The sequence below is a fragment of the Podarcis filfolensis genome, assembly GCF_964270895.1.
Source record: "Podarcis filfolensis genome assembly, chromosome: 16".
Lineage (NCBI taxonomy): Eukaryota > Metazoa > Chordata > Lepidosauria > Squamata > Lacertidae > Podarcis > Podarcis filfolensis.
Genome location: NC_139620.1, coordinates 15563675 through 15590873, shown reverse-complemented (window position 1 = coordinate 15590873; position 27199 = coordinate 15563675). Strand labels below are relative to the sequence as shown.

Genomic DNA, 27199 nt, shown 5'->3' with positions numbered 1-27199 from the left:
AAGAAAGTTTGAGCATATTACACGGATCTGGGCCCAACTGCACTGGCTGCCAATTAGTTTCCAGGTCCAATTCAAAGTGCTGTTTTTGAGCTATAAAGCCACCCCTGTCGTAAGGATTGCAGAGACTATGTAAGTGAACCAATTACAACATTGTTCAAAGGCAAAGCATTTCTTTATTTATTGGTACAATTTTCAAGCTGCCCCATTTCCAGCATCCCCTGAGTAGCTTACAGGCATGGAAGAAAAACAAAGCAATGATAAGACAAATCCATGACCCACAAAACCACTTTAAAAACAGGGTGGAAGAAGCAAGTCAGTGAGGAATAGATCACACTGCTTCTCTTACTATTTGTATTTTATCATCCCTGTTATTCAGCCACAGGCTCCAGGATGGAGGCGGCATTCTCTATCGCTTGGATTACAATGGTGAGATGCTTGTGAACCTCACCCCACCGGCCGTCCTCCTTGGCGTTATCGTAGGCATCAGCAAGTCCTGGGAAGGTGGCCAGAGAAGATGACCGAGAGGCCATGATGATGTGGCTGGATGAGGAAAAGCAACAAGAAACTGAGGCTTTAGAGTCATTGGTCCAGCCCTGTGGAACTCTCTGCCACTAGACATTCATCAGCCGCCCTCTGTGCCAACTTTTAAAACACCTGCTGAAAACTCTTCTATCCTGCCAGGTCTACGATATGATACGATACGGTAATCTTTATTGTCATTGTCCCATACAGAACAACGAAATTGGAAAAAATCTACATCAGACATTCAAAAACCCACAAGCCTGCTATCCCAGCTATCCCAGCCTGGTTAGCCCCTAAAAACTCTGATACCCCATAATTGAATACAATATACTCACATAAAGACCAGCTTACACTGCGTTTAAAACCAAAATCGCATTTGGATAGATACGGTTTCTCAGGCGGGTATGCATTTTCCCATAACATGTTAGCTGATTTCTGAATTTAATTTTAATATGGTTTTTATTGCATGGCTTTACAGTTTATGTAAACCACCTTGGGAGCAACAATCAGGGGTAGCATGCTGGTGGTGGGTGGGACTGCAGCCAATAGGAGGCAGGGAGCCAGCCCCTTCTTTCTCTCTCCCACCCACCCTGCAGATGGCCAAGGGAGTGAGGGCAGACTGCTCTTGCCACAGATAGTAACTGAATGCTTGCAAAGGGCTTTTGAAGTGCAGGGAGCTACAAGTTTCCCACCACTGCTCCAGGAAGCCATGAGCAAGTCCTCTCCTGCTCTTTGGTCCTTGCCTGACGTTGCTAAGTCCACTTTATCTGACACTGGAGGTCTCAGTTAGCCCATCCTTTTTAAAACAAGCAAGCAAGTTCAAAAACAAAATCTCAAAGGTTATGCACCACTGCCATCTTGTGGCAGTGAATTCCACAAGAGAATCGCACATCAAAAGCCAGAAAGCCGGTCCATTGGTATTGCTTACCTGTAGTAATACTTTTCTGGAAAGGCTCTGGGGTTCAGGAAGGCCCTTTCTAACAACATCAGCTGGTCATTCACCATCCGCACGTCCAGGGGGCTTTCAGGAAATGGGGGGGGGGGAGAAAGAGGAGGGAGAAAGAGGGCTGGGCTTAGAGCCGTCTTGGGGCCAACCATAGAATGTGTCAGCCCCACAGCAGAATTTCACAGAGCTGGTTTGCTATGTGAAAGCCAAGTTTGCTCAGGAACAAGCACTACCCCGGAGTCCTGTTTACCAACTTTGGTTTGCCAACTACAGCTGTTCCTGGACAGGGATAGCCTGATGCACTGTGATCCATCCATTGAGGCAGGACCACTGCAATGTGCTCTGTGTGGGGCTGCCCTTGGGCCTGGTTTGGAAGTTCATCCAGACTGCTAATGAGAGCCCCTGACCTGATGGGAACACATGGCATCCTTGTTAAAACAGCTGCATTGGCTGCTCACCTACCACCAAGCCAGAAGAAAGGTCCTTGTATTGACTTACAAAAGGAGTGTCTCCACCCCCATTGTTCTGCCCGGACACTGAGGTCCAGCGCCGAGGGCCTTCTGGCGGTTCCCTCACTGCGAGAAGCCATGTTACAGGGAACCAGGCAGAGGGCCTTCTTGGTAGTGGCACCCGCCCTGTGGAATGGCCTCCCACCAGATGTCAAAGAGAACAACAACTATCAGACTTTTAGAAGACATCTGAAGGCAGCCCTGTTTAGGGAAGCTTTTAATATTTAACAGACCACTGTATTTTAATACTCTGTTGGAAGCCGCCCTGCATAGCTGGGGAGACCCAGCCAGATGGGCGGGGTATTAATACTACTACTACTACTAATAATAATACAAAGCCCTGAGCGACTAAGGTCGAGGGTTCCTCAACGACCGCCTAATCCTTCTGTCCCAGCTCAGTCACAGAGATCATCTGCAGGGGCGTCACTGGTCATTCCCCAAATTGGTGAGGCTCATTTGACAACAACAAGAAACCGAGCCTTTAGTGTCATTGGCTCAGTCCTGTGGAACTCTCTGCCACTAGACATTCAGCAGGCACCTTTTGGGCCAACTTTTAAATGACTGCTGAAAACTTTTCTAATCTGCCAGGCCTATGCAGACAATTAAGAAGACATCCATCCCCAATGGTTAATTGATGTCTCTTTAAAAACTTTTAATATGGTGTTTACTATATACTTCTGTGTATTTTTGTTGTAAACTACTTCGATATTCTTTATGAAATAATGGTCTATAAATCTTTTCATAAACAAGCAAATAAAATAAAATAACAATACCAGCCTACCTTACAGAGTTGTTGAAAACATTAGTTTAGTTTTTTGTTTTTGTTTTTACAAAATGTATGAAACATCAGATTAATATCCCCTAAGAATGAGTAATCGGATCACAGCAACTAAATCAAATGCACACTGAAACACACATAAAAATATCTCAAGAGGTGAATCACATTTCCTGGAGTGCAAATTTCACAAATGCGGAGACACTACCAATAAGCCCCTGCCCCATAACATCTCTCACTGACTGGCCAGAGGGCAGCATCACTGGGTTATTCAGATTGGTGGATATGAGACAACTTGTACACTCTAGATTACTATATAAATCTGCCATATTCAAATACTTCTATATGCATGTATAGTACAAAGTTCCCCACAAGAGGAGACTCTCACCTGGGGTTTGCTTCCTCCCTCAGGTTTGCTATGCGCTGGTTAAGACCAGCAGCAGCGGCCTGGAAACGGTCTATTGCAGCCCAGAGTGGATCTGAAGGGCAAAAGAGCAAAACAGATCAGTGCCTTTAAGGATTTAGCTAAGGGTCAAGTTTAGCTTCTGCCCTGAGTAGATAAACCCATAGTTCCATTTGCAGTCTATTGTTCCTAAGCAGTGGTGTTCAGTTTAGCGACTAAACTTCAGCCCTATAAACTGTGGGAAATTGCAGTCAAATATAAGTAGCAAGCTTGGGGCTCATTAATGCATGAAGGGGTTAAGAACACAGAACTGTAAGCCCTCACCTGGAAGGAAGGGAGTTAAGTTTCCTCCTTTGTTCGCTCTCCTTTCACCATGTGAACTCACCAAGGAGACAGGATGTGCCTGAGCTTGCCCTTTACAAGCTCAGACCATGTGCTTAGAGGTATTTCACATCCCAGTATTTCTACCTGTGTTCTTCATGCTGCTGCATGGAACAACACATGAATCCGGCCCTTTGGAGCTTTGTAAGTAAAGCATTTAAACTTACTAAAGGTGTGGTCTGTTCATTGCAAGAGGGGCAGAGAAGGGAAGCACTGTAAGTGGACTAAGCAAGATATCTAAAAGGACTAGCAGCCTATATTCCTCATGCTTCACACTGCTGCTTACTTTCATGGCCTTAAAACTCTGCTGCTGGGGATCTTTCTCATGCTGAAGAGTGCGCTTAGCCCCACACTTTGGATCTAGGGGAGGCATAGGCAAACGCGGCCCTCCAAATGTTTTGAGACTACAATTCCCATCATCCCTGACCACTGGGATGATGGGAGCTGTAATCCCAAAACATCTGGAGGGCCGAGTTTGCCAATGCCTGATCTAGGGATCCAGCCAATTCTTTTATTAATTACCCCACATGGGTAAACCCCAGTCCTTATCTGAGTTAATGACGCCTAATTGCCACACACCCAGCCCCTAATGAAGGGGAGAAAAGGCTGGCAGGCCCCTTATTCTCTTTTGTACCTGGCGATCCTACCTGCAGAGGCCACCTGCCCACTAACCCAGCCTGTAATCCCGCACATTCCCACCCGTCTCACCAAGCGAGATGTTGTGATGGGTCAGGTCTGCCTGGAATGCCTCTCTGGCAACACTGTACATCTGTTGCAGCATCTCGCCATAGTCGCTCACGTTGAGCGGCAGGATCAAGGCATCCGCCAGGCGCATCAGCACGTTGCCAGCTGTCCGTGCCACAGTCTGGTGGCTGGTGAATCCTGGGAAGGGGCAAGAGAATTTCCCCAGATGCAGCAGCAGCAGCAGTGCAAACCGGCCTGTGCCCAATCTTAGCGGACTTAGCTAGCACAGTCCCAGTGATTTCTCTCTCTCATAAAAGCATATACCGTATTTTTCGCCCCATAGGACGCACCGGCCCATAGGACGCATCAAGTTTTTTAGGGGGGGAAATAAAGGAAAAAAATTTTATTTCCCCCCCCCCCCAGGCGCTTGTGGTGCCGGCAGCGGGGAGAAGCGCTCTTCTCCCCGCAGCCCGCCTTCAGACCAGGTCCGGGGGAAGCGGGAAGACGCGCTGCGCCTCCCCGCTGTCCCCGGAGCTTGCGGGGCAGGCAGCGGGGAGAAGCGCTTTTCTCCCCGCCGCCCGCCTTGAGATCAGGTCCGGGGACAGCGGAGAGACGCACTGCGCCTCCCAGCTGTCCCCGGAGCTTGCGGGGCAGGCAGCGGGGAGAAGCGCTCTTCTCCCCACCGCCCGCCTTGAGATCAGGTCCGGGGACAGCGGGGAGACGCGCTGCGCCTCCCAGCTGTCCCCAGAGCTTGCGGGGCAGGCAGCGGGGAGAAGCGCTCTTCTCCCTGCCGCCCGCCCTCAGACCAGGTCCGGGGACAGCGGGGAGACGCGCTGCGCCTCCCCGCTGTCCCCGGAGCTTGCGGGGCAGGCAGCGGGGAGAAGCGCTCTTCTCCCCACCGCCCACCTTGAGATCAGGACCGGGGACAGCGGGGAGACGCGCTGCGCCTCCCAGCTGTCCCCAGAGCTTGCGGGGCAGGCAGCGGGGAGAAGCGCTCTTCTCCCTGCCGCCCGCCCTCAGACCAGGTCCGGGGACAGCGGGGTCTCCCCGCCGTCAGCCTCCAAACCACTTCGGGAGACAGCGGGATGGCGGCGTTCAGCCTCCCTCTGTCCCCCGACCTTGTGGGGCTGGCACTGGGGCTCTCCCCTCTCACTCTGCAGGCTTCAGCGAAAGCCTGCATTCGCCCTATAGAACGCACACACATTTCCCCTTCATTTTTGGAGGGGAAAAAGTGCGTCCTATAGAGCGAAAAATACGGTAGTTGGAAGGGACCCCAAGGGTCCACTAGTCCAAATCCTTTGCAATGCAGGAATCTCAGCTAAAGGATCCATGACAGATGGCCACCCAACTTCTGCTCAGAAACCTCTCCAAGGAAGGAGAGTCCACCACCTTCCAAGGGAGACCGTTCCACTGTCAAACAACTTTTTAAAAATCATTTTTATTGATTTTCCAATGAAGACAGCCAATCAGCATGTCCACATCATAATCTAATTAAAAACAAAAAACTAAAATAAAAAAAGACCAAATTGTAATCCAAATTTTAATTATTAATTTTTCCGGACTCCCCGTAGTCTGGACCTCTGAAGCATATCTCCAAATCTTCAGTCCTGCCTCCTCACTGTCAAACAACATTTACGCTGTTTTGCAAAAGCAGAACTGGCTCCTGCTCTCCACAGAAACAGATAGTATCCTGGTCAGCTGCTGACCCTTTAAGGTGCGAACGTTATGCTCCTAAGCATGCTGGAATTGAATACAGTGGTGCCTTGGTAATTGAACGAAACAAATCAGCTCCCGAATGCTGCAAACCCGGTTTGTGAACGTTTCTCGGAAGCCAAACGTCCGACATGGCTTCCACAGCTTCCAATTGAGTGCCGGAAGCTCCTGCAGCCAATCGGAAGCCGTGCCTTTGTTTCTGAACGGTTTCGGGAGTTAAACAGACTGCCGGAATGGATTAAGTTCAACTGCCAAGGTACCACTGTACTTTAAATTCAGCTAAGGCAACAGATAAACATGAGGTAGCTCTCATGGCTGCCAACCATTACCCCAGCAGTCCAAGAGAGAAGCAAAGGCAACCTCAGAAATTCTAGGCTGCGTAGACAACATACCTTTACAGCACAGGAATTTCCTCAAGGCATCCTGGGAACTGTGGTTTGCCCCCACCCCCGAGCTACAATTCCCAGCACCCTTAACAAACCCTGATTTCCTCTCTTGCTGATTCTCTATGCTCCACCCTCACCCCTCACCTGGGTCAATGAATTTCTCTGCATAGTGAAAAGTGTCAAAGGCTGTGTGATAAGCTGGATAGATGCGGGCCGAAGTCTTGGACTAGACAAAGGAAAGAAGGGAAGGTCAAATCATGTGGTTAGCAGGAGCCTTGCCCCCCAGCATTGCTTAGGAATTCTAAGAAATCAGCTCAGTTTTCAAATCCGTGGTTAAAGTCAGGGCAGTTTTGAAAGGCTTAGTCAGCCTTCTTGATCCAAGATGGCGTCCATTGGTTTCAAACCATAGAGGAAATCCCACTCCTTAATCTCAGGAACCATCATACAAAATTTGGATACAATCAGAGCAGTATTGAAAGGTTCAGTCCGCTATCTTGATTCAAAATGGCATCGAAACATAGATGAAAAGCTGCTCCTTGATCTCGGAAACAATCACACAAAATTTGGTTGCAATATCTTAAGAGGTGTCTAAACTCATAGTGAACAGACAAGCCATAATAGGTTTGGGGTTTGATGTTTTGATTGGGTCCATTGCTGCAGCCTCACTGGGCATATCTGATATATGAGAAGTATTTATTGGACAGTGTTTATAGATTGTACCAGCCGACTGCTGTTATTTAGGAACTGATTTTTTAAAAAAGGTTTCGGGTGTTTTAAAATGTAAAGCGATCCATTGCAATTTATTTATTTTTGCATTGTTACTGTTTGCTGATTAAGTTGATTAATTGCAGTTGCTGCTCTACAAGAAGATCTTCTTGAACAGCAGGAGAAAAATACTTTGAATCAATAAATTTTGAAAACTGATCAGGGAGAGGGGAAATCTGTGCCCCTAGGGCTGTTGCTGGATCTCCCAGCTCCCTTTGCCCCTTGCCCATTGGCCATTCCAACTAGCGCAGGGCTACAATTTACCCGGTCGTAGGTGTAAGCGATATCCATGGATGTGATGCCCAGGTAATGAATGAAAGAGGCATAATCGCTTCCAGCACCCAGAGACCCTAAGCTGAATGGAGGAGGAAGACAGTAAGTTGGGGGAGCATCTTTTGAAGCAGAGACTCGAACACAGAACCCTCAGAAACAAACCCACAAAAACCTCCCCACTGCAGGTTGGTCAATTATAAACAGCAATGCATATACCGGTATATATATTCAATTTTTTTTTTAAAAAAATGCCACCTTTATAAATAAATATTAGAGAATATATCACATACACCCCCTAACCGGGAGCTGTTCCCAGCAAAGTCCTACTCAAAATCAATGGGCTTGACAAATTTAAGTCTATTATATCAGTAAGCTGAGTAGAACTTAGCTGGGTACAACCCATGTAATTTTGTGTGTGAAAATGATACACTAAAATGGACCACCTTTGTAAATAAATATTAGTATATATACATTAAAGCGATTGACAAAGGAGAAAAAGTACAGCTCCCAGCAAGCATGACCAGTGGGCAGGGATGATGGGTGTTGTAGTTCAGCCACTTCTGGAGAGCCAGTGATTCCCATCCACACACCTGGTCTCTGCGAATGTGAGGGGGTCCACGGGCTGTTAAGAAAGGGAAACATTCACAGCATCGTTTTACCTGGGGATGACGCCATAGACTGAACTGTTTCGGCTGAAGTGTTGCTTCCAGTTCTCATAGACTGACGGGGAAGAATCTGAAGCTGCGGTTTTCACCTACGAGGGAAACAAGGCCCCGTGACATCAGAAATGGAGCAGGTTTCATGACAACTCATCTTAGGAAGGAGGCTGGTCTTTAGGGGTCTCACTTCTGCAAGGATGCTCTGAAGCCCAAGACTCCTTTCAGGCTGCAAAGCTGGATTGACTTCATTATTTTGATTTGCAAGCTGCTGCAGGTGTGACTGACCGATGCCGTCCCTTTCCCCCTAATAAAATGAGTGCGGTGCTCATGATCGTTCCTCCAGTTTTGCAAATGTAAGGCCAGTGACCCCCTATAGCCTTTGTTTCCCTGAAAAATAAACCGAGAACGTGTCTCCTATACAGAGACTGTTATTTTGGAGTTGACTTTCCATTCTATTCAAGTTACCTGCTGGGCAGCTGCAAAGATGACACTCTGCGCAGGTGGCGTCCCTTGAGCCCTCAAGGTGGCGTTGGCTGTCAAAGGAGAAAGAGAAGCATTACGGGGAGCTCTCCTGACCCCAGGGCACATGTAGGGTTCTCCCTTTGTTGCCTGGTAAGGCTCCTGTGCCTTGTGTGATAGGGGTACGTTCAGTTTTTTTGCCAGTGTGTAGACCATTGGTTCCCAAAGTGGGTAGGATGTCCTCGGGGGGGGGGGGGGGAATACCTGGGAGGGGGCCAAGAGACAAGGGCGGGCAGGGAATGATGGAGGCGTAAACGACTATCAGACATTGAAAATCTGATAGCACAGGCCTTTCTGTTGGGTATAGTTGGACCAGAGCTTTTGTGGCCCTAAAACTCTATGACGGCGGCAAGAATAGCCTACAAGTGAAAATGGAAAGAAGAAGTCGCAACAAATTAAGACTGGCTTATGAAGATGATGGAATTTGCTGAGATGGCAATCTCAGTATATAACCGTTGGTAAATCAGCAGCATCTCAACCTAAAATCCTTAAGAAATGCAGTTTGGATATCAAGTTGAGCCATTTTGCTCCTTCATACCGCAGTCATGCACTGTGAAAACAGAGCTCATGTTTTACTCTTTCCCTTCAGAAGCACCATTAAAAAAAGTGATCCAAGTGTTCTTATTATCGTGTTGGAAAACAAGCATAATCTACAGCCCCTTATTTGAGCCTCTTGCAAACAGTTTAGCATATACATTTTTGCATTGATTTCCTCCCCAGTGCCCTCTCTCTTTCCCTCTTAAGTCTTTTTATAGACTCCTTGACATCAGTACACTAGAACGAACATCAGTGTTATCTGCCAGAACCATTGTATCTGGAATGAGAGAACAAAATGAGGAAAAATGAGGAAACATCCAGTGAAAGGGAGTCCACCACCTTCCAAGGGAGTCCATGTCTCTGTTGAACAGCTCTAACCCTCAGAAAACGCTTCCTAATGTTTAGCTGGAATCTCCTTTCTTGCTGTTTGAATCCATCAGTCTCGGCCCTCCGCTCCGGAGCAGCAGAAAACAAGCTTGTTCCATCTTCCATGGGACAGCCCTTCAGGTATTTGAAGATGGCTCTGCTATCAACTCTCACTCTTCTCTCTTCTCGTCTCTTTTCTCTTCTCCAGGCTAAACATACCCAAATCCCTCAAAAAATAAATGGGGTGGGATTTTCACATCCAGGGTCCCCCATCCAGGCACTGACCAGACCCAAACCTGCTTCTTTCTCTTCAGCCAGGGGGCTGCATCAAGGACCCTTCTCTCAGACAACACTCTCCCAGGCATTATAACTACAACAGATTTATAAGTCAGTCAGTGCAGCTTCAAAGTGTGGAAAGGTGAGGTGAGCTTACCAAAGACTGCAATGTCCACATTGATGTAGGCCACGCTGCGCTGTTGCAGCTTGCTATAAAATTCCTGTGCAGCGGAGAGATGTGATAAGCAAATAAACTTCTGCGGAAGTGTGAGGTCTCCAGCCCACCCCCTGACAATCCCCATGGTGCATGTTGAGGACCCCTGCACCACAAAGTCATCACGAGCGCTTGGAGTTACGAAAGAGAGAGGCTCTCTGCTTCTATCAGGGATTTGTTTTCGGGACCAGATCCTTTCACCCCCCAAATCCACTCCTGGTTTCAACCCCAAGCTTCCTTTCAGCAGCCTAATTTGCCAGAGGGAAGGGGCAGTTGCGGGAAATGTGTGGGTGTTTGTTTGCTTTTTGTTATAGTGGCATTAAACTATTGGGAGTCAGCTACAAGTCACCCGGCAGATTTCAGTCTGCCTTTCCCCCATTCCTATAGTAAGAATAAAAGGCGGTTGCTTTGCATCAGCCCGATTCCTGACTCTGAGGTCAGACGTTTTGGGAACTGAAGTACATAAGCCCCTGAACACAAATGTAAACAACAAAACACCCAACCAAGCTATGATCCCTTTCCAACCTCTACTCAGCCCCATCTGCACTATATATTTAAAGCAGAATCAAGCCACTTTAAGAAGATACCGCTTCCCCCAAAGACTCCTGGGAAGTGTAGTTTGTTAAGGTTGCTGAACGGAGACCTGTATTCCCCTCAGAGAGCTACAGTTTCCCGAGTTACTTAGGGAGAGGGGTTGATTGTTAAACTACTCTGGCAACTCTGGCTCTGTAAGGGAACAATGGTATCCTAACATCAGCACGATAAACAAGCTACATTTCCCAGGATTCTTTGGGAGAAGCCATGACTGCTTAAATTGGTAGGATTGTGTTTTGAATGTGGCTAGGGCAACCCAGCCAGATGGGTGGGGTACAAATAATAAAATTATTATTCTTTTTATTAAATGCACAGTGCAGAACCACCTGTTCTTCGGTCTCTCTCTCACCTACTCCATCCATTCAACCTCCTTTCCTCTTACCTCTGTATACTCTGTAGAACCAATGAGACCAAACTCTTCAGCACCCCAACTACCAAAAATAATGGACCTTCGTGGGCGCCACTTCCCTGAGAAGAAACGGACACATTATTCCTAGACACTTGAATGAGAATGCGCAAATCGGAGACAGGTGGAGCACCTCTAGAGCAGGGGTGAGGCACCTCAGACCCACAGGCTGAATGCAGCCCTACGGGTCTCTCTTTTTAGCTCTCAGTTGAGACTCTCTCCAAGACACACACCCCTGGCCAGTCCTGCTCCTTGCTCTCCTTGGCTGCTTTTGCAGAGCCTGCTTCTCCTTCTGAGAGCCTGCGTGGTGTTGTGGCTAGAGTGTCAGGCTAGGACCTGGGGCAGACCAGGGTTCAAATCCCCACTTGGCCATGAAGCTCACTGAGTGATATTGGGCCAGTTCCTGCCTCCTGTGGGAGATAGCAGCCAAACCTAACAGATGCACATTCTTGCTAGTTAGCATGAGAAGAGGTGAAGACCACAGAGCTGTATTGCTGATAGGCAGATACCCAAGACCATAGAAATAGAATTGACAGAGAGGGCTCTGTGTGATGTCACTTCCCCTCTCCTTGAGAGGAAGGAGTACATTGGTATTTCCTGTTTCTCTCTCTCTCTTCCTTTTAACAGCATTGGATGCAGACATCCCTCCATTTGCTCAAGGTTTAGGCCCTGTAAATATACGGTAAGTATTTTGCCTGCATAGTTTTTACTGCTGCCTTTGCTGTGAACTAATGCAAGACTATATGTAAATTATATTTTTAAACTTACTTCCCAAGTTGTTGCCTGAATCTTAAGTGGGGTAAGAAAGGGAGAGCCAGCTTACTTCATAGCTGGATTTGCTCAAAGCAAGCTTTTACAGCCTAAATCCTATGCTTTAAATTTTGCTGCCAAGGATGGGATTTTGAAACCCACACACGTGGGTGCCTGGAGAGATAGAGAGCAGTTAATATATCCTCTCCTACCTATTAAAACCCACCCCACACCTCCCAGCCTAACCTACCTCACAGGGTTGTTGTGAGTATTAAATGAGGAGCGGGGAATCATGTGCGCCACATGGAGCCCCTTGAAGAAAAAGGTAGGATATACATGGAATAAATAAAATGACTAGCTGGGATGCTGCCTAGTTTGCAAACATAGGAATCTCCACCTACTTCTGCCCACTCACTGGCTGATGTGGATTGCATCTTCATCTCTGCCCGGACCTACCAGACCTTCCCCTGGAGTTGCCATGTTTCACATCCCACCAAAGAAAATAAAATCCCAGCCCCCGCCCTAAGCTCACCTTCTTTCACCATCTTCCCCAGCACTCGGCTGATCTCCAGCATGACAGCTGTTCCGCTGCTGGGGTCGATAGCGCCGTGCACCCAGCTGTCCCGGTGGTTACCATAGAGGACGTATCGGTCTAGTAGAGGAAGGAGTAGGAACTCGGCAAAAATGGAAGGGCACATGTTGGACAGGAGCCTGAAAAGGGATGGATCTGCGGCTCCCAAAGTGGGCAGGAGTGCCCCCTAGGGGACAGGGGGACTAACTAGGTGGGAGCTAAGAATATTAGATTAGAGTATATCTTTATCAGAGACACGGGTGGCGCTGTGGGTTAAACCACAGAGCCTAGGATTTGCCGATCAGAAGGTCAGCGGTTCGAATCCCCGCAACGGGGTGAGCTCCCGTTGCTCGGTCCCTGCTCCTGCCAACCTAGCAGTTCGAAAGCACCTCAAAGTGCAAGTAGATAAATAGGTACCGCTCCGGCGGGAAGGTAAAACGGCGAACCAGAGCAGTGTGCTGCTCTGGTTCACCAGAAGTGGCTTAGTCATGCTGGCCACATGACCTGGAAGCTGTACGCCGGCTCCCTCGGCCAGTAAAGCGAGATGAGCGCTGCAACCCCAGAGTCGGTCACGACTGAACCTAATGGTCAGGGGTCCCTTTACCTTTACCTTATATCTTTATCAGTGCCACACACTTGGGCCTGTGAGTACCCCCAGAAGAAAAGCACGGCGTTTAACCATGTTCTGTATGGAGAAAGGCTTTCGTTTATTTATCCCTGAGTCTTCTAGCTTCACTAGATGCCTGTGAGTTCTAGAGCTCTGAGAGGGAGACCACATTTTCTCTTCCCACTTTCTCCATGGCTTGTGTAGTTTTTATAAACTTCTATCACGTTGCCTCTTCCTCTTCACTGGAAAGTCCCAAATGCCTCAACGTTTCCTCATAGGTGAGTCACTCCTTCCCCTTTTGGTTGCCCTAGGAGTGACCCATCACCACCAGAAGGATGCTCCTGCCTCCCTCTGTGCCCCCATGCCCCCCCCCCGGCATCTGTTTGCCCAGGGCAACTCACCAGGCTCCACACTTCCTCTTATCAGTCCCATCACATTAGAAGACGTGTTGATCCTTCTGTAGTTATGGACGTTGACCTGGACCTCACTAGGAAACAAAAGAGAGACAGGTTCAATCGCCCAATTACACAATGAAATCATTTATATGGGTGATTTGGCTCTGGGCTTCTCACATCACTGGAGCTTCCCGCTTTGCAGCAGCAGGATAGAGAAGAGAGGCCTCCTGGGTTGTCTCCAACCAAGTCCGACTCAGAATAAACCCATTGAAATTAATGGACCTAAGTTAGGAGGTTGTGGACTTCCTTGGAGAGTTTTTCAGCAGAGGTTGGATGGTCATCTGTCATGGATGCTTTAGCTGAGATTCCAGCATTGCAGCAGGTGGCGCTGTGGTCTAAACCACTGAGCCTCTTGGGCTTGCTGACCAGAAGGTCGGGGGTTTGAATCCCTGCAACGGGGTGAGCTCCCGTTGCTCTGTCCCAGCTCTTATCAACTTAGCAGTTTGAAAGCATGCCAGTGCAAGTAGATAAATAGGTACCACTGTGGCAGGAAGGTAAACAGTGTTTCTGTGCGCTCTGGTATCCTTCACGGTGTCCCATTGCGCCAGAAGCGGTTTAGTCATGCTGGCCACATGACCCGGAAAGCTGTCTGTGGACAAACACCGGCTCCCTCGGCCTCAACCTCAGATGAGCGCCACAACCCCATAGTTGCCTTTGACTGGACTTAAGCATCCAGGGGTCCTTTACCTTTTACCTTTTTATCTGCAGCAGGTTGTAATATATGACCCCTGGCAACCCTTCCAACCCTACAATTCTAAATCTCTATGATCTCAGGGCAGTGACAAGATAAAAATGCAAGGTAAAAGCACAAATGAATAGTTAAAAGAAAAACAAAACAAATAACCCCTTCATCCCACAAACACATTTAAAAGGCTGAATAATATTAATCGGCCTGGTTGAAGAGGAACATTTCCACCTGCCGCATAAAGATATAGAATGACGAACCTCCCTTGCATTGTCTACAACCCTCCATGGATACTTCATGGAGGTACAGGGGATAACGTGGTTCAGTTTGCATTTTAATAGGAACCTATCCTCATTCACAGGAACGCGGGTGGCACTGTGGGTTAAACCACAGAGCCTAGGACTTGTCACTCAGAAGGTCGGCAGTTCGAATCCCTGCGATGGGGTGAGCTCCGGTTGCTCGGTTCCTGCTCCTGCCAACCTAGCAGTTTGAAAGCACCCCAAAAAGTGCAAGTAGATAAACAGGTACTGCTCTGACGGGAAGGTAAACAGCGTTCCCATGCGCTGCTCTGGTTTTGCCAGAAGCGGCTTAGTCATGCTGGCCTCATGACCCGGAAGCTGTACGCCGGCTCCCTCGGCCAATAAAGCGAGATGAGCACCGCAACCCCAGAGTCGGTCACGACTGGACCTAATGGTCAGGGGTCCCTTTACCTTTTATCCTCATTCACAGTCTCAGAACAATGCAGGAACCAAAGCACAGCTTTCCTTCGAAGTCTGCTCTTCTCTGAATGTTGCACTGAAGTTATCCGGCTAACCAAAAATGTACGGGGGGGGGGGGAGACTGTGTACACTAGGATAACGTGTGCAATCAAATCCATATATTAGTGAAAATTACTGATGTCAAGTGAAACTGCATTCAAAATTGCGTATAGGAGAAGCTAAACTGAATACTGGGTGGGGGAGAGAGAAACTGAGACTGGCCTATTTGTTCATCCCTCACCTGGCATTGGAGAACAGCCCGTCTTGTCTGAATCCTGGTCCAAGATGGTAGACGCAGCCCAGTGCTCCCTGCCAAGCTGCCTCTGCCACAGGGTTGCCAGCCAGGTTACTGCAAGTGCAAGAGGGGAGGGTGAAGACTGAATGCTGCCCTTTCTCCGTTGCCATCCCAGAAGACCTAGCCCTCAGCTCACATCTGTTCTATTTTGTTGGTTGGGTGTGCATTTCCACTTATTCTGGTTCTAGTGTGCTCCCACTGCTGGTGTTGACTGACTGACTTTTTTTTTACGAAAAAAAGCTAAAACAATAAAATTATCAATGAGAAAAGTAACAATAATTCAAGGCTTTCGAAAAGTTAAAATGGCAATAGACTGAGAACAGATTACAACTCGCATCAGCTTTCTAAACATCTGGGCAGGCTTGTGTAAACAAAAATGTTCTTAGCAGGCACCAGAAAGAATACAGTGAAAGCACCTGCCCAATATCAATAGGCAGGGAGTTCCAAAGTGTAGGGGCTACCACACTGAAAGAATAATTTCTTACAAATGCAGAATGGGTATTATGTGGCATGTTGAACAGTGCCAGTTCCGCAGATCAAGGCGGTCGGATGGGTGTATATGGGGAACAAATTATGTTAGTCGCAATTTCTTAAGAAATGCTCCTGTCGGATGCATTCCCCCCGAAACCAGCTTCTATCTGATTTGAAAACGTAAGCTGCATTCACTTTGCAGTTAAGTTGAGGTGTATACATTCAAGACAGCCATTGCACATGTGCAGATGGCAGCTTACTTGAATATGAGGGGAGGGGTTTGGAGGGGGGGAATGATATACTGGAACATAACCTTTCCCTCCCTAAAGATCAGCCAACAAGATTCGAGGTTCATAGCCCCCCCCAACTGTCCCTCAAACTGAATTCTGAATTTTAAAATCTCAAAACCTAGATTTTTAAGCATCTTCTGATGTGTGGGATTTCATTTTACACTCTTCCCTCCAAGTCTGGACTTCCACAACCCCCCCTCCCCTTGCACACCCTGGCCTTCCTTTCCCTTCATCGCTCTCCTTTATGCACCTCCTCCTCCACAGCTACCACCCACCAGATAAGTGTCTTGGCATCCTCAAAACCAATGGGCTGGGTGGGGATGGGAGGGATCCCTGTGATCTGGTCCTCTGGAATCCTGTAGGTGAAACCTGCAAGCAGAGAGGAGGAGAAGGTAAGAAAGACGGGATTGTTTCCAATGATGTTAGGACCCTCCCACACTCCACACTGGGGCTGTTGACATCAGGCAGGAGCCTTCTATGTACAGGATGATTGATCGATTGCATCTTAGGGCTCATCCATTATTTCCACTTGCACAAGTTAGATGAAGGAAGGAGAGCTTAAAAGATCGTTTTGCAATGGGTCTACTTGGGGTTACCCAGTGCATGCAAATAACTTTTAAGCTTGCTTGTAGGGCAAAGCCTGCTCCGTGTGTTGGCTCTGGGATGTTCTCACAATATCTTGTGGGGCTAAGTTCCTGCAAACTCTCGTGCGAGCATCTCTAGATTCACAGAGTCTGCATGATGAGCAGTGCCTTGCCCCACCAAGCAAGGCGGAGAGCTTAAAAGCTGTTTCCCTGCTGGGTCTGGTTGGATTACCTGGCATGAAAAGAACTTTGACACTCTCTCTTTCTGGCTTGCTGGATAAGGTCTGCTTGGTGTGGGGGTGCAAATATCCAGAGTGTGGGGGTCAGGTGGGATTGCTATGAGGAATTATGAAATATGGAGCAAGCCATTGTGTCCGCAATGAAAGCATTATGTTGACTGGGCTTGATTCATTGACAATAATTTCTGATCAAATCCCACAAGTCTCTGCACCTCTGCCATTTGCTTTCTCTACGCCTGACAGGCACGTATAAGCATTCTAAATACACAGGCCAGTTGCTTCACCAGGCATCCTGGGTCAAAAAGATAGAAGGTAGCTTTGATGTAGTTTGTTAAACTTTAGGTAGATCTTAAGGGCCAGGAAGAGAGTTCACAAGGAGATGGTAAATACTCTTCCCTTGCCATCCTTCCTTCCTTTCCTGCCTGTTTATGACCTCCGGGGTTTTGCTGAATGCATTCCTCCTTTAGTCCTGTTTTATTTACTCTCAGATATGTATGCATGCTCAAAGTAGTCTTTTGTAGTTAAAAGGATTTCTTCTGATCTGACTTTGTCCCATGTGGGGCTTTTTGAAATGCTCAGAGAAAATCTGATTGGTTCTTACGAACACTGTGTAAAAAGTTCTTTTGTGAATAAAACGACCTGGGCCGAGGGGTGGACAGGATTATTATAGGCACCTCCTCCCAGAGTCTTGCTGGTCAAGCCTCGTGTGTATTCTATTAATCAGGGTCCAATCCTTCCTTGCTTTTGGAACACAACAGCTTGGCATGTGGGCTCTTGGTTCTCTCTCCACCCCCCTCACCCCAAACACGGATTCTTGCATATACATTAAAATCGTGTTTGCTGCTCCACCCCAACCTCCTCACCTTTGGCTGGGTAATAAGGAGTCAGCAGGTCTCCAAAGTGGCTGTTGTATGAACCCCTCTCCACGCCCGAGGGGGGCAGGTACCACGAATAGGGGTACGTCTCTGTTGCTGAAGCCTTGCCGTCATTGATGTCCCCAGGATCGGTGTAGACCACCACCCCAACCACGCCAAATTTGGCGCCGTTGATGGCCTGTCAAGGCAAGATCCAGACAGGTGTGTTTGTGCATCAGGGACCCGAGAGGCCCAGATGTCAGCAGAAGACCCAACCCATGGATTCATACGGTCAGAAAGGAAATTCCAGCTAAGCATTTGGAATAACTTTCTGGTGGTAAAAGCTGTTCAAGAAACTCTCCATCACTGGAAGCTTTGAAAGAGAGGTTGGCTGGCCATATGTCAGGGATTATTTAGCTGGGATTCCTACATTCCAGGAGTTGGACTGTTGACTGTAATTTGCTTTCAACTGTTTTAGATACTGAATTTTAAATTGCTGCAGCATGTTCGGAGACCTGATGGTGAAGGGCAGGGCTGTTGTTGTTTTAAAAAAAGAATAAATAACAACATCCTCCAGCATTTTCTCCAGCTGTTCTTTCAAAATGTCCCACAAAAGCTGAAGGTTGGGAACAGGAACAGCTCCCAGTTTACCTTGTCTGCGCGGCCAGCACCCCCGTAGCGAGTTATGGCTATGGTGCCATTGAGATCAATGCCCTGTTGGACCAGGTATTCGTAGTCGCTCATTTTTCCTTGATTGGCATAGACCAGTTTCCCCTGGAATGTTTTTTTATAAAAGAGAGGGTTGTTGTTGTTTTTAAGTGCTTATTGAGTTTTCAAAAACATGCCACACGAACAAGAAAAACAATAAAGAATCACAGAACAAAGACAGAAAGCGGAATATACTTTTTCAGGCATCATAACAAGATAGATCACACAAAGGGACATTTTGGAAGTAAGAGTCACAGAGAGGGACTTCTCTGTAGTGGCCCCTAAACTGATCAACTCCCTCCCCACAGAAGTGTGCCTGGAAGGTTCTGGAAAATGCTGAATATGTGCCTCTTTCTCTGACACTTGAGGTGCATATTTTTAGGACCCACCTTGCTTCTGGGATTGTAAGTTGTTTTAAATTGTTTTTAATACTGTTTTTTAAATTGATGTCACCTGCCCTGGGATCTTAGTGTGAAGGGCAGGTAAATAATCATCATCATCAATAAGGTGACCTCACCACACAAAGGCCTGTGCTGTTGGGAGCCTAAGCTACAAGTTTGTTTGTTTTTTAAATGAAGCACATAAACGGAGACCATACAACACCACAATGGTCTCATTTTGTAATTCTTCTTCAAATCCCTGCTTGCTCAGACAAGGCAATGCCCCACACCCTCTCAAACCACCCATCCCTAGACGGCCCTGAATCAGACTTCCAATGTCTGCTACTCCAGATTGTCTGGGCAGCATCACACATATTTCACACACTGAAAAAGGTGGATATCTTAGCTGCCAACTCACACTTTCCCACGCTTTCCGTCTCTGGAAAGGAGAGGATATGAGATATGAGGGGTTTACACCTTGAAATCATCCTTTGACGCTGCTACACAAAGAGACAGAACTATCATCACAGACATTTAAAGAGTGGCTGAAGATTTGGGATCTCCCTCCGGTGCCATAAAGTACATTCCAAGCATGTCCTTTCCCTCAAAGAATTCTGGGAGCTGTAGTTTCCCCCTCGCATAGTCATAATTCCCAACAACCCTGAACAAACTACAAGGCCCAGAATTCTTTGAGGTGGAAAACGTACTTTGAATGTGCTGTGAAGCCTCTTTCTGTTGGAGACAAAACACACCTAGGAGGGCAAGGCCCCCTGAGAATCATGTGGTGTCTTTGATTGGCCCATCAAGAGGGCAAACTCCAAGCAGAAGATAAGATAAAGATATCAGAGATAAGGGAGGATAAAAGGCCACGCCCTTGCTTTGCACCTTGGGGTTCCCTGGAGGTGCGTAAGCTGCATAAGGCTTCACAACGTCTCTGTCAGCCTGGTCTGCAGTCAGATTCTTCTCTGTCTCCTGGGAGATAAAGGCTTGGCTGCCATTTTCCATCACTGGTGTGAAGAAGAAGAAGGTCTAATCAGAACATCCATAGCAGGTGTCCCCACCCTCTCCCTTCAGTGGTTTCCGCTCTCAACCTTCACTCATTCCCACACCTTTTCCTAGTGTCCAGGTTTTGGCTCACAAATTTGTCTTCGTTCCCCAGTTCCAAACATATGCTCTGAAAACTAATTGGTTGGCTTTTTGGTTTTTACCCTGTGTCAGGGACCGTGCTGAGGAGGACTGCACTGAGCAGTGATGGTGGGAGCCGCCCCCTCCCCCTGACCCTGAATCTTCCCAGAAGCAGGAGGACAGTATAGATTTGGAACAGTGGTTTGCAGAGGGGCATAGTTCAGAAGGCAGAAGCTGGGAAATACTGGACGGGGAACAGCTAGGTGAAGAAACACTGGAAGAGAGAGGGTTAACAAATTCGCAGCATCCACCTCCCCACACCCCCAAAGACATGGGGAGCTCAAAGAGTGTTAGAACAGAAAGTGGAAGCTCAGATTGCAAAACATAGGAGTGACACAGATTAATAGGGACGGAGGAGAAGGGAAGCCTTAATTGGGAGCACGGCCATTCGAGGGAGAAGCTTTCTGTTGTTTCTCGCCGTGTTTATTAAAGAAACTAACTGGTATGAATTTCCTTTCATTTCATCAGCTTATTTACTGCCATGGGGGAGGAAGCCGATTTCCCGAAGCCTGACACCCTGCTTAGTCCGAGAGAGCATTCCCATTAGGCCACACACTATACAGGAAATATACATCATCTTAGCTGGTTGTTTTCTTCCCAACTGCCTCCTGCCACCCCAGCCTGCCACCATCTCTCATCCAACCACAACCCTTGAAAACATTTACCCAACCCATTTTTTTAACTGTACAAATTGGAACCCTCCTTGTACCTTAACTGGAGTTGCTGTTCTCTTTGGCAGTGAGCAGTTTGGTTCCTCTTTGCCCAGTTCTTACCAGTTTGGTGGTCAGGTTGCATTCCTGCGTACGTGGCGTGGCCCTCGCTGATAATGGGCCTAACATAAATTTTGCATTGCACCCCATTACCTAGCACTCACCCACAGCCACAGAGTTGGGTTTCTCAGGGTCAGGGAAGGAGAGGAACACCTCGTACTGGCCTTCCGTGGCACTGTCCAGGCCAGTTTGGGGGTCTCGCCAGGCTTTCAGAATCAGCTGCACCAGTTCTTCGTCCCCCTTCGTGGTAGCCATGTGGGGCTTGGAAGACAGATCCCTAATGCAAGAGGGAGTAATGGGGAACAGACTTGGCGGTGGGGTAGGTCTTTGGAGTTTGGGCAAATTTTGGAATCTGGCATATAATTAGTCCTTCCCAAAACCACAGCGTCCTCCCCCCAGCTTTTGAAACAAGAAGCTTCTCCTTATTTTATGCCTTCTTCAGCTGTGATTCTTGCATTTAAGGGGGTTGGACTAGATGACTCTTGAGGTCCCTTCCAGCTCCTCAGTTTTTTGATTCTACGTTCACTCACGTCACACAATACAGTTGCCAGCTCCATCTACACAAGGTGCATTTGAAGCACCTTGGAAGCATTTCATTTCCCCCAAAGAATCCTGGGAACCATAGTTTGCCAAGGGGTCTAAGACTCCTCCAGCGAGCCAATGAGGGCAGGGAATGTACACATTAGCAGTTTGAAGTGACACAGTAAGGTCATTTATCCCCACTACATTTCAAGTGGCCCTTGCTGCGCACACCCTAGATAGGGCTGCCATATTTCAAAAAGTAAAAACCAGGACACCCTGAAAGTTGTTGAGTGTTTTTTTTAGGAAGACCCCCAAATTTTTGAGCTTTTCTAAAGGAAACCAGCAAAATGGTTGAGCTTTATTTAGGAAACCCCCAAAATTGTTGAGCTTCTTTTCACAAAAATGCAAAAAACAAAAGAACCTGTGATTTTTCAATTGACTTGCCTAAGATCCAGGGCAAAGCGCCACATTTCAGAAATTACCCCTGGGCGTCATTTCTGCCTTTGAAATCCCGGTAATGTCTGGGAAAATCCAGACATATGTGGGGATGCCTTCACCTGATGAGCATTACCTGACAGGTTCCCCTATGTTTGCAACCCCTCTGAACTCCTATTCAGTATCTGATTATAACCCTGTGCTATGTGAGCATGTACACACCTAAGCTTAATTTGTTTTAGCTCCCGTTCCATACCCCGCAACTGTCCTGTTCTAAGTAGGACATCTTTCTGTTTGGACCCCAGAATGCCACATTTAAGACTTGCACCCTGGCACACTTCACCTCTCGGATGGTGAAGTGGACTCTAATCCTCAAAAGCCAGAATACATCTATCATCTATCTATCTATCTATCTATCTATCTATCTATCTATCTATCTATCATCTATCTATCTTTAGAGAGAATGCATAGGTACAGGCATTCCATTAGACTCTTTGACCTGGGAAGAAATCCCATTTCTCCCAGAACAAAGAGAGAACTTTAAAACATTGCCTCTTCCTCCGCCAGCCTTACTTGAGGTTCTGTCCAATGCGTGCGGCTTCCACCTGGTTCATGAAGTCTTCGAGCAGAGCTGGGTCCAGGTCTCTAGAGAGGCTGTGAAGCCACTCCGGGGTTGGGGGTTCTTTGTAGATCGCATAGTGCCCTAACAAGATCCCAGCGGTAAGCAGCAGGGCTCCGGAGAGCGCAGCCCCAAGAATGTACTGCCAGCGCATTCCACACCCAGCCATGCCTCCCCAGCACCAGTGGAGGAATGAAACTGGCGGCTGTGTGGCCTCAAGGACAGAGCCAAGCCCCTGTTGAGAATTCCATTTCTCCTCAGCTGCCTCTTGACACTTTGGCCAGTGCTCTGCTAGGTCTTTGTCCCTGTTTGATGATGGGGCGATAGGGTATTTTCTCTGAGCCAGAGCGCCCTTTGAACAGCTGGGTTATAAAGAACTGTTCCCTGGCAAACCCACATTAAACTTCCTAAATCCCAGGAACTCTGAGACCAACACTTCCTGTGTTTCCCAGTTATTTACTCAGAGTGCAAAGGCAGCCTGCGCTCCCCGATTCTCATCCACACCTCGAGAGACCTTGCTGGTCTCTAAAAATCCTGAACCTAACTTCCAGAAGCATGAACTCCAAGCCTCTAAGCACAGGAGGATTCTAAAACCCTGAGGCTGGCAATCACACACGTGCCAAATTAATAAACTTTATTTTAAAAAAAAGAGGTAGAGAAAAAGCAGGTGGGTAAAAACAGAATTCAAACAAGTAGAGCTCTGTAGCTCTAAAATTGGACTAATCATAGCCTAGACACTATAGTCCAGGGGTCAGCAATCCTTTTCAACAGGGGGCCGGTCCCCTGTCCCTCCGACCTTGGGGGGGCATACTATATTTTGAAGGGGGGGATGAATGAATTCCTATGCCCCACAAATAACCCAGAGATGCATTTTAAATAAAAGGACACATTCTACTCATGTAAAAACATGCTGATTCCCAGACCATCCACGTGCTGGATTTAGAAGGCGATTGGGCCAGATCCGGCCCCCGGGCCTTAGTTTGCCTACCCATGCTATAGTCATTCTGGTTTGCCCACAAGTAAGGAGCAAAGATTATCAGCTCTAGTGTAGGGCAGCTCAGCTCTTAAAAGGTCTTTAAATGACTCTCTCCCCTCTTCTGGGAAGAGTGACCCTTGCATCTTTCTGACCAATAAGATCAAGAGCCAGTTGCTCAGGTCCTGCAGGTAGGCATCTTAAGTAGCCTCTCTCTCTTTCTTTTTTTTTTTTGCATTTGAAGAGATGGGGAGGAAGAGACATAACAGCTTGACATAGAGGAATGCTGGAGGCAGATTCCTCCTTTCTTCACAAGGTGGTGTGTGAGTTCAGCTCCCCTTACCTGTTAGGGTGGCCGTTCCAGCATCACTTAAAAGGGGGGGAGGAAGGACAAAGATGTACAAAATATTTGCATAGGCACAGATGCAAATTTAGAAACATTAACCAACCCTTGTGGTTGGCATCCATCTGTCTCGGGAGACGATGGAGGAGTGTGTCTTTGTGAGTCGAGTCAAACCATTGGAAGGTTGCAGCGCCTGCTGTGGCTGTAGAGACTGATAAAGGAGAGAGATGTTTTGTTGCAGCTGGGGCAGACGAAGGCGTCCGCTTGTGCTGCTGCATTGTGGCACTCCTTCTCTCTGCGCTCCTCCAGCGGTCATTCCTCCTCTGGTCACTGCTATGGATGCAAGACTCGAATGTCCATTTCCAGGCACTGCGGTCGTCTGAAAGGGATTCCAATATGGCGGGATTGATGTTTCCACCCTTCATGTCACATTTGCAGACATTTTTGTAACACAGAGATGGTCTGTCAACTGGCCGGGTGCCTGAAACCAGTTCCCCGTAGAGCATATCCTTTGGCATCCTGCCATCTTCCATTCTGTTAAGTACGGAGACATACATGTCTTAAGAGGCTGCCACAGAGACAAATGGGTGGGCTTTTCCCACCTCACCTGGCTGGATGCCAATTCTTCCTGTGAAGGAGAATGGGAAGGCAAGATCTGTTGGGGAGCTGATGCTGGGAGCGCCCCCATCCTAGACTCACCTTGTCTATATGCGAAAAGAAAACCATGGAACACCCTCCCAGCAGATGTCAAAGAGAACAACAACTACCACACTTTTAGAAGACATTTGAAGGCAGCCCTGTTTAGGGAAGCTTTTAATGTTTGGTGTATTACAGTATTTTAATATTTTTTGGGAAGCCACCCAGAGTGGCTGGGGAAGCCCAGCCAGATGGGCGGGGTATAAATAATAAATTATTATTATTATTATTATTATTATTATTATTATTATTATTTATCCTAACCATATCAGTGGGGAGCCGAGCTGGCTAACATGGCTGACGCTGCCTGGCAGCCTGGCAGTATTTTTTTTTAATGCTTTATTGAACTTAACACAAAGTAACATTGAATCCAAAATAAAATTATTTCTTAAAAAAAGGTAAAGGACCCCTGACAGTTAAGGCCAGTCACGAACGACTCTGGGGTTGTGGAAATCATCTTGCTTTACTGGCCAAGGGAGCCGGCATTTGTCCGCAGACAGTTTTTCCAGGACATGTGGCCAGCATGACTTAGCCGCTTCTGGCGAAACCAGAGCAGCGCACGGAAACGCCGTTTACCTATTTATCTACTTGCACTTTGATGTGCTTTCGAACGGCTAGGTTGGCAGAAGCAGGGACCAAGCAATGGGAGCTGATTCCGTCGCAGGGATTCGAACCGCCGACCTTCCGATCGGCAAGTCATAGGCTCAGTGGTTTAGACCACAACGCCACCTGCGTCCCTAAAAATTATTTCTAGATAACACAAAATTATACAAGTTTGTTACACTTTGTCATCATCTTCTTGAGGTTCCATCGACTTCACGTCAGCTCCATATATTTTAAATTATTCATTTCCTTATTGCGCCATTTATCTCAGTTATTGCTACCAATTCTCAAGAGGATTATGTTTTCCTATACATATCCAATGTAATGCCGAAGTTATTCAAAAGCTGCCACAGACGTTATGTTACTACAGTACTTCTTAAGATAGTTTTTATACACGTCCCATTTTTGAATAAACATTTGATCTGTATGGTCTCTCATTTTCCCTGTTAATTTAGCCACCTCTGAATATTCCATTAATTTTTGTTGCCACTCCAGTTTTGATGGTACCTTTTCTCCTTTCCAGTTGGAGGCTATCAGGATTCTCCCCGCCACGGTGGCACATAAAAATAACTCCCTTGCATTCCTGGGTATATCGGCCTAAGATTCCCAAAAGGAAAGCCTCTGTTTTTTTAAAAAAATGAAACTTCAAACATTCTTTTAAGTTCCATATAGATTACATCCCAGAACTCACTATTATTATTTTTTGCAAATTGGTGTGGAGCTGGGAGGGCGGTGGCTGTGGTGGGAATACACCCTTCAAACCAGAGATGGGCACAAGTCATGGCTCCCTGCGAGCCCAGCGCTGCTTTGTGAGCTGCATAGGGCTGGCAGGGCACACGCTCGTTGAGTCCTTCACCTAGAGGGTGGCGGGAGAAGGGGGCAACAGCTCATGACGCCCTGTTCACCCTGTGGGCTGGCAGGGTGTCGTGAGGAATGCGCCCCCCCAAAAAAAAACACAACAGCGCCGGGGTGAAGTTTCCCCCAGCCCCACTCACGCTAAGCCTCTGGTTCTCTCTGCCATTAAACAGTACAGTGAACGCTCGGGTTGCAAACATGATTCATGTGGGATGCACGTTCGCAACCTGCAGCGTTCATAACCCACACCTGCACGTCTGCGCACACACGGGTTGCGATTCGGCACTTCTGCGCATGCGCAAAACATGATTTAGTGCTTCTGCACATGTGCAACCACCGAAACGGAGAAGTAACCCATTCCAGTACTTCCAGGTTTTGGCAGTTCGCAACCCGAAAAAATGCAACCTGAAGTGTCTGTAACCCGAGGTATGACTGTATCATCAAAAATGTTAAATTCCTGTATATGCTAAGGTTACCAGAATTTTTTCAATGAATCCGAGGACACTTTGCAACTTCCTATTAAACAGATCAATTTTGTCAGGAGACTGATTTGTAAATCCGGGGACTGTCCCCAGGAAACAGGGACATCTGGCAACCTTAATATATACACATAGATATTCAGCACGTTCCGTTTTTCGTATCATCACCATCCAAGACACCAGGCTGAGCATATGTAATATAAACAAACAGTGGGATGATAAAAAAGAAGAAGGCTGCTTCTGAGGTAAATATATATATATATGGTTGCAAGATGCCCAGCAGTGAGAGGGGGGGGATGAGCAAGGGGCATTGGGGCTTGCCACCCCCACCCCCTCAGGGTGTGTGCTGGGGGAGAGGGGGTGCACAATACCCTCACAGGGGTGCCATCATGTGCTGACTTTGGACCTGCTGGGAAGATACCCTTTTTGAGAGGGTGGCAGGAGCAACATCTGAACGTGGGGAGTTGGAGGGAGAGATGGGCAGCCATTGCCAAATGCAGACCCATGATTGAGGCACTTCGAGGGCAGCCTGCATGGGTGGTGTGTTAAGTTGATTAATCAGGTATAAATAATAAATAAAAAATTGGAATTTACATTGACAGGGCCAGTTTGTGCTATAAACTTAAAAACATATGGATTATGATCCAAGTTAGAAAGAGCAGAAATACCTTCCTTTGTTGCCACCATACATATATAATAATAGTATATTATATAATAAATATTATAATATATAATTTATTATTATTATTATTATTATTATTATTATTATTATCATCATCAGAGCTTTTTTCCTAAAAAAATGTTTAGGGGTACTCTCATTTTCCTACTCATATTGAAATACTGTCCCTCAATGAGGCCAAACTTAGATTCACAAAATGTTTAGGGTATGCGTATCCCTGCGTCCTCCCAGAAAAAAAACATTGATTATTATTATACCGTCCGTTTGAGTGCAGATATGCTCAATTACTAAATCACAACCACGTCAACATATTGGATTTCCCCACATGAATTTCGATAAGACAACTCTCACTTTCAAGAATGGGAACCACGAAATAACCTATCCAGCCAGTAAAGTATCTTCTGTTTTTCTTATCTCTGTGCTCTAGCTGTCGCCGCCCCCTCCCACGTGGCGCCGTCCGCCCCC

General features: G+C 47.2%; 1 protein-coding gene across 4 annotated transcripts; it reads right to left on the bottom strand.

Annotated features, from left to right (window-relative positions):
- Nucleotides 1–150: 150 nt before the first annotated feature.
- On the bottom strand, nt 151–27181 carry NAALADL1 (N-acetylated alpha-linked acidic dipeptidase like 1). Of its 4 annotated transcripts, XM_083592009.1 has the most exons (20): nt 27086–27172; nt 22061–22190; nt 20635–20807; nt 19461–19582; nt 18139–18261; nt 17497–17686; nt 16086–16179; nt 14996–15103; nt 13258–13343; nt 12211–12330; nt 10905–10990; nt 9872–9935; nt 8482–8549; nt 8017–8111; nt 7349–7439; nt 6464–6545; nt 4245–4418; nt 3141–3231; nt 1451–1543; nt 151–540 (listed from the first exon to the last, which is right to left on the bottom strand). In XM_083592009.1, exons 2-20 carry the CDS (start codon nt 22099–22101, stop codon nt 369–371), a joined length of 2073 nt encoding a protein of 690 aa, XP_083448135.1. In that variant the 5' UTR covers nt 22102–22190; nt 27086–27172; the 3' UTR covers nt 151–368. The 4 variants fall into 4 exon arrangements, with proteins under 4 accessions (XP_083448135.1, XP_083448137.1, XP_083448134.1 ...); XM_083592011.1 differs by lacking the exon at nt 22061–22190 and having other exon boundaries at nt 27086–27181; XM_083592008.1 differs by lacking the exon at nt 27086–27172 and having other exon boundaries at nt 22061–22883.
- Between the last annotated feature and the right edge of the window lie 18 nt (nt 27182–27199).

Bases quoted from the DNA above. Each gene is read 5' to 3' on its own strand.
- NAALADL1 (XM_083592008.1), bottom strand. From the start codon at position 22,275: ATGGCTGGGTGTGGAATGCGCTGGCAGTACATTCTTGGGGCTGCGCTC. The intron at 20,808-22,060 runs GTAAGGCTGGCG...CTCTTGCATTAG, and splicing joins CGCATTGGACAGAACCTCAA to GGATCTGTCTTCCAAGCCCC. The intron at 1,544-3,140 runs GTGAGAGTCTCC...ATTTCCTGAAAG, and splicing joins AGGGAGGAAGCAAACCCCAG to CCCCCTGGACGTGCGGATGG.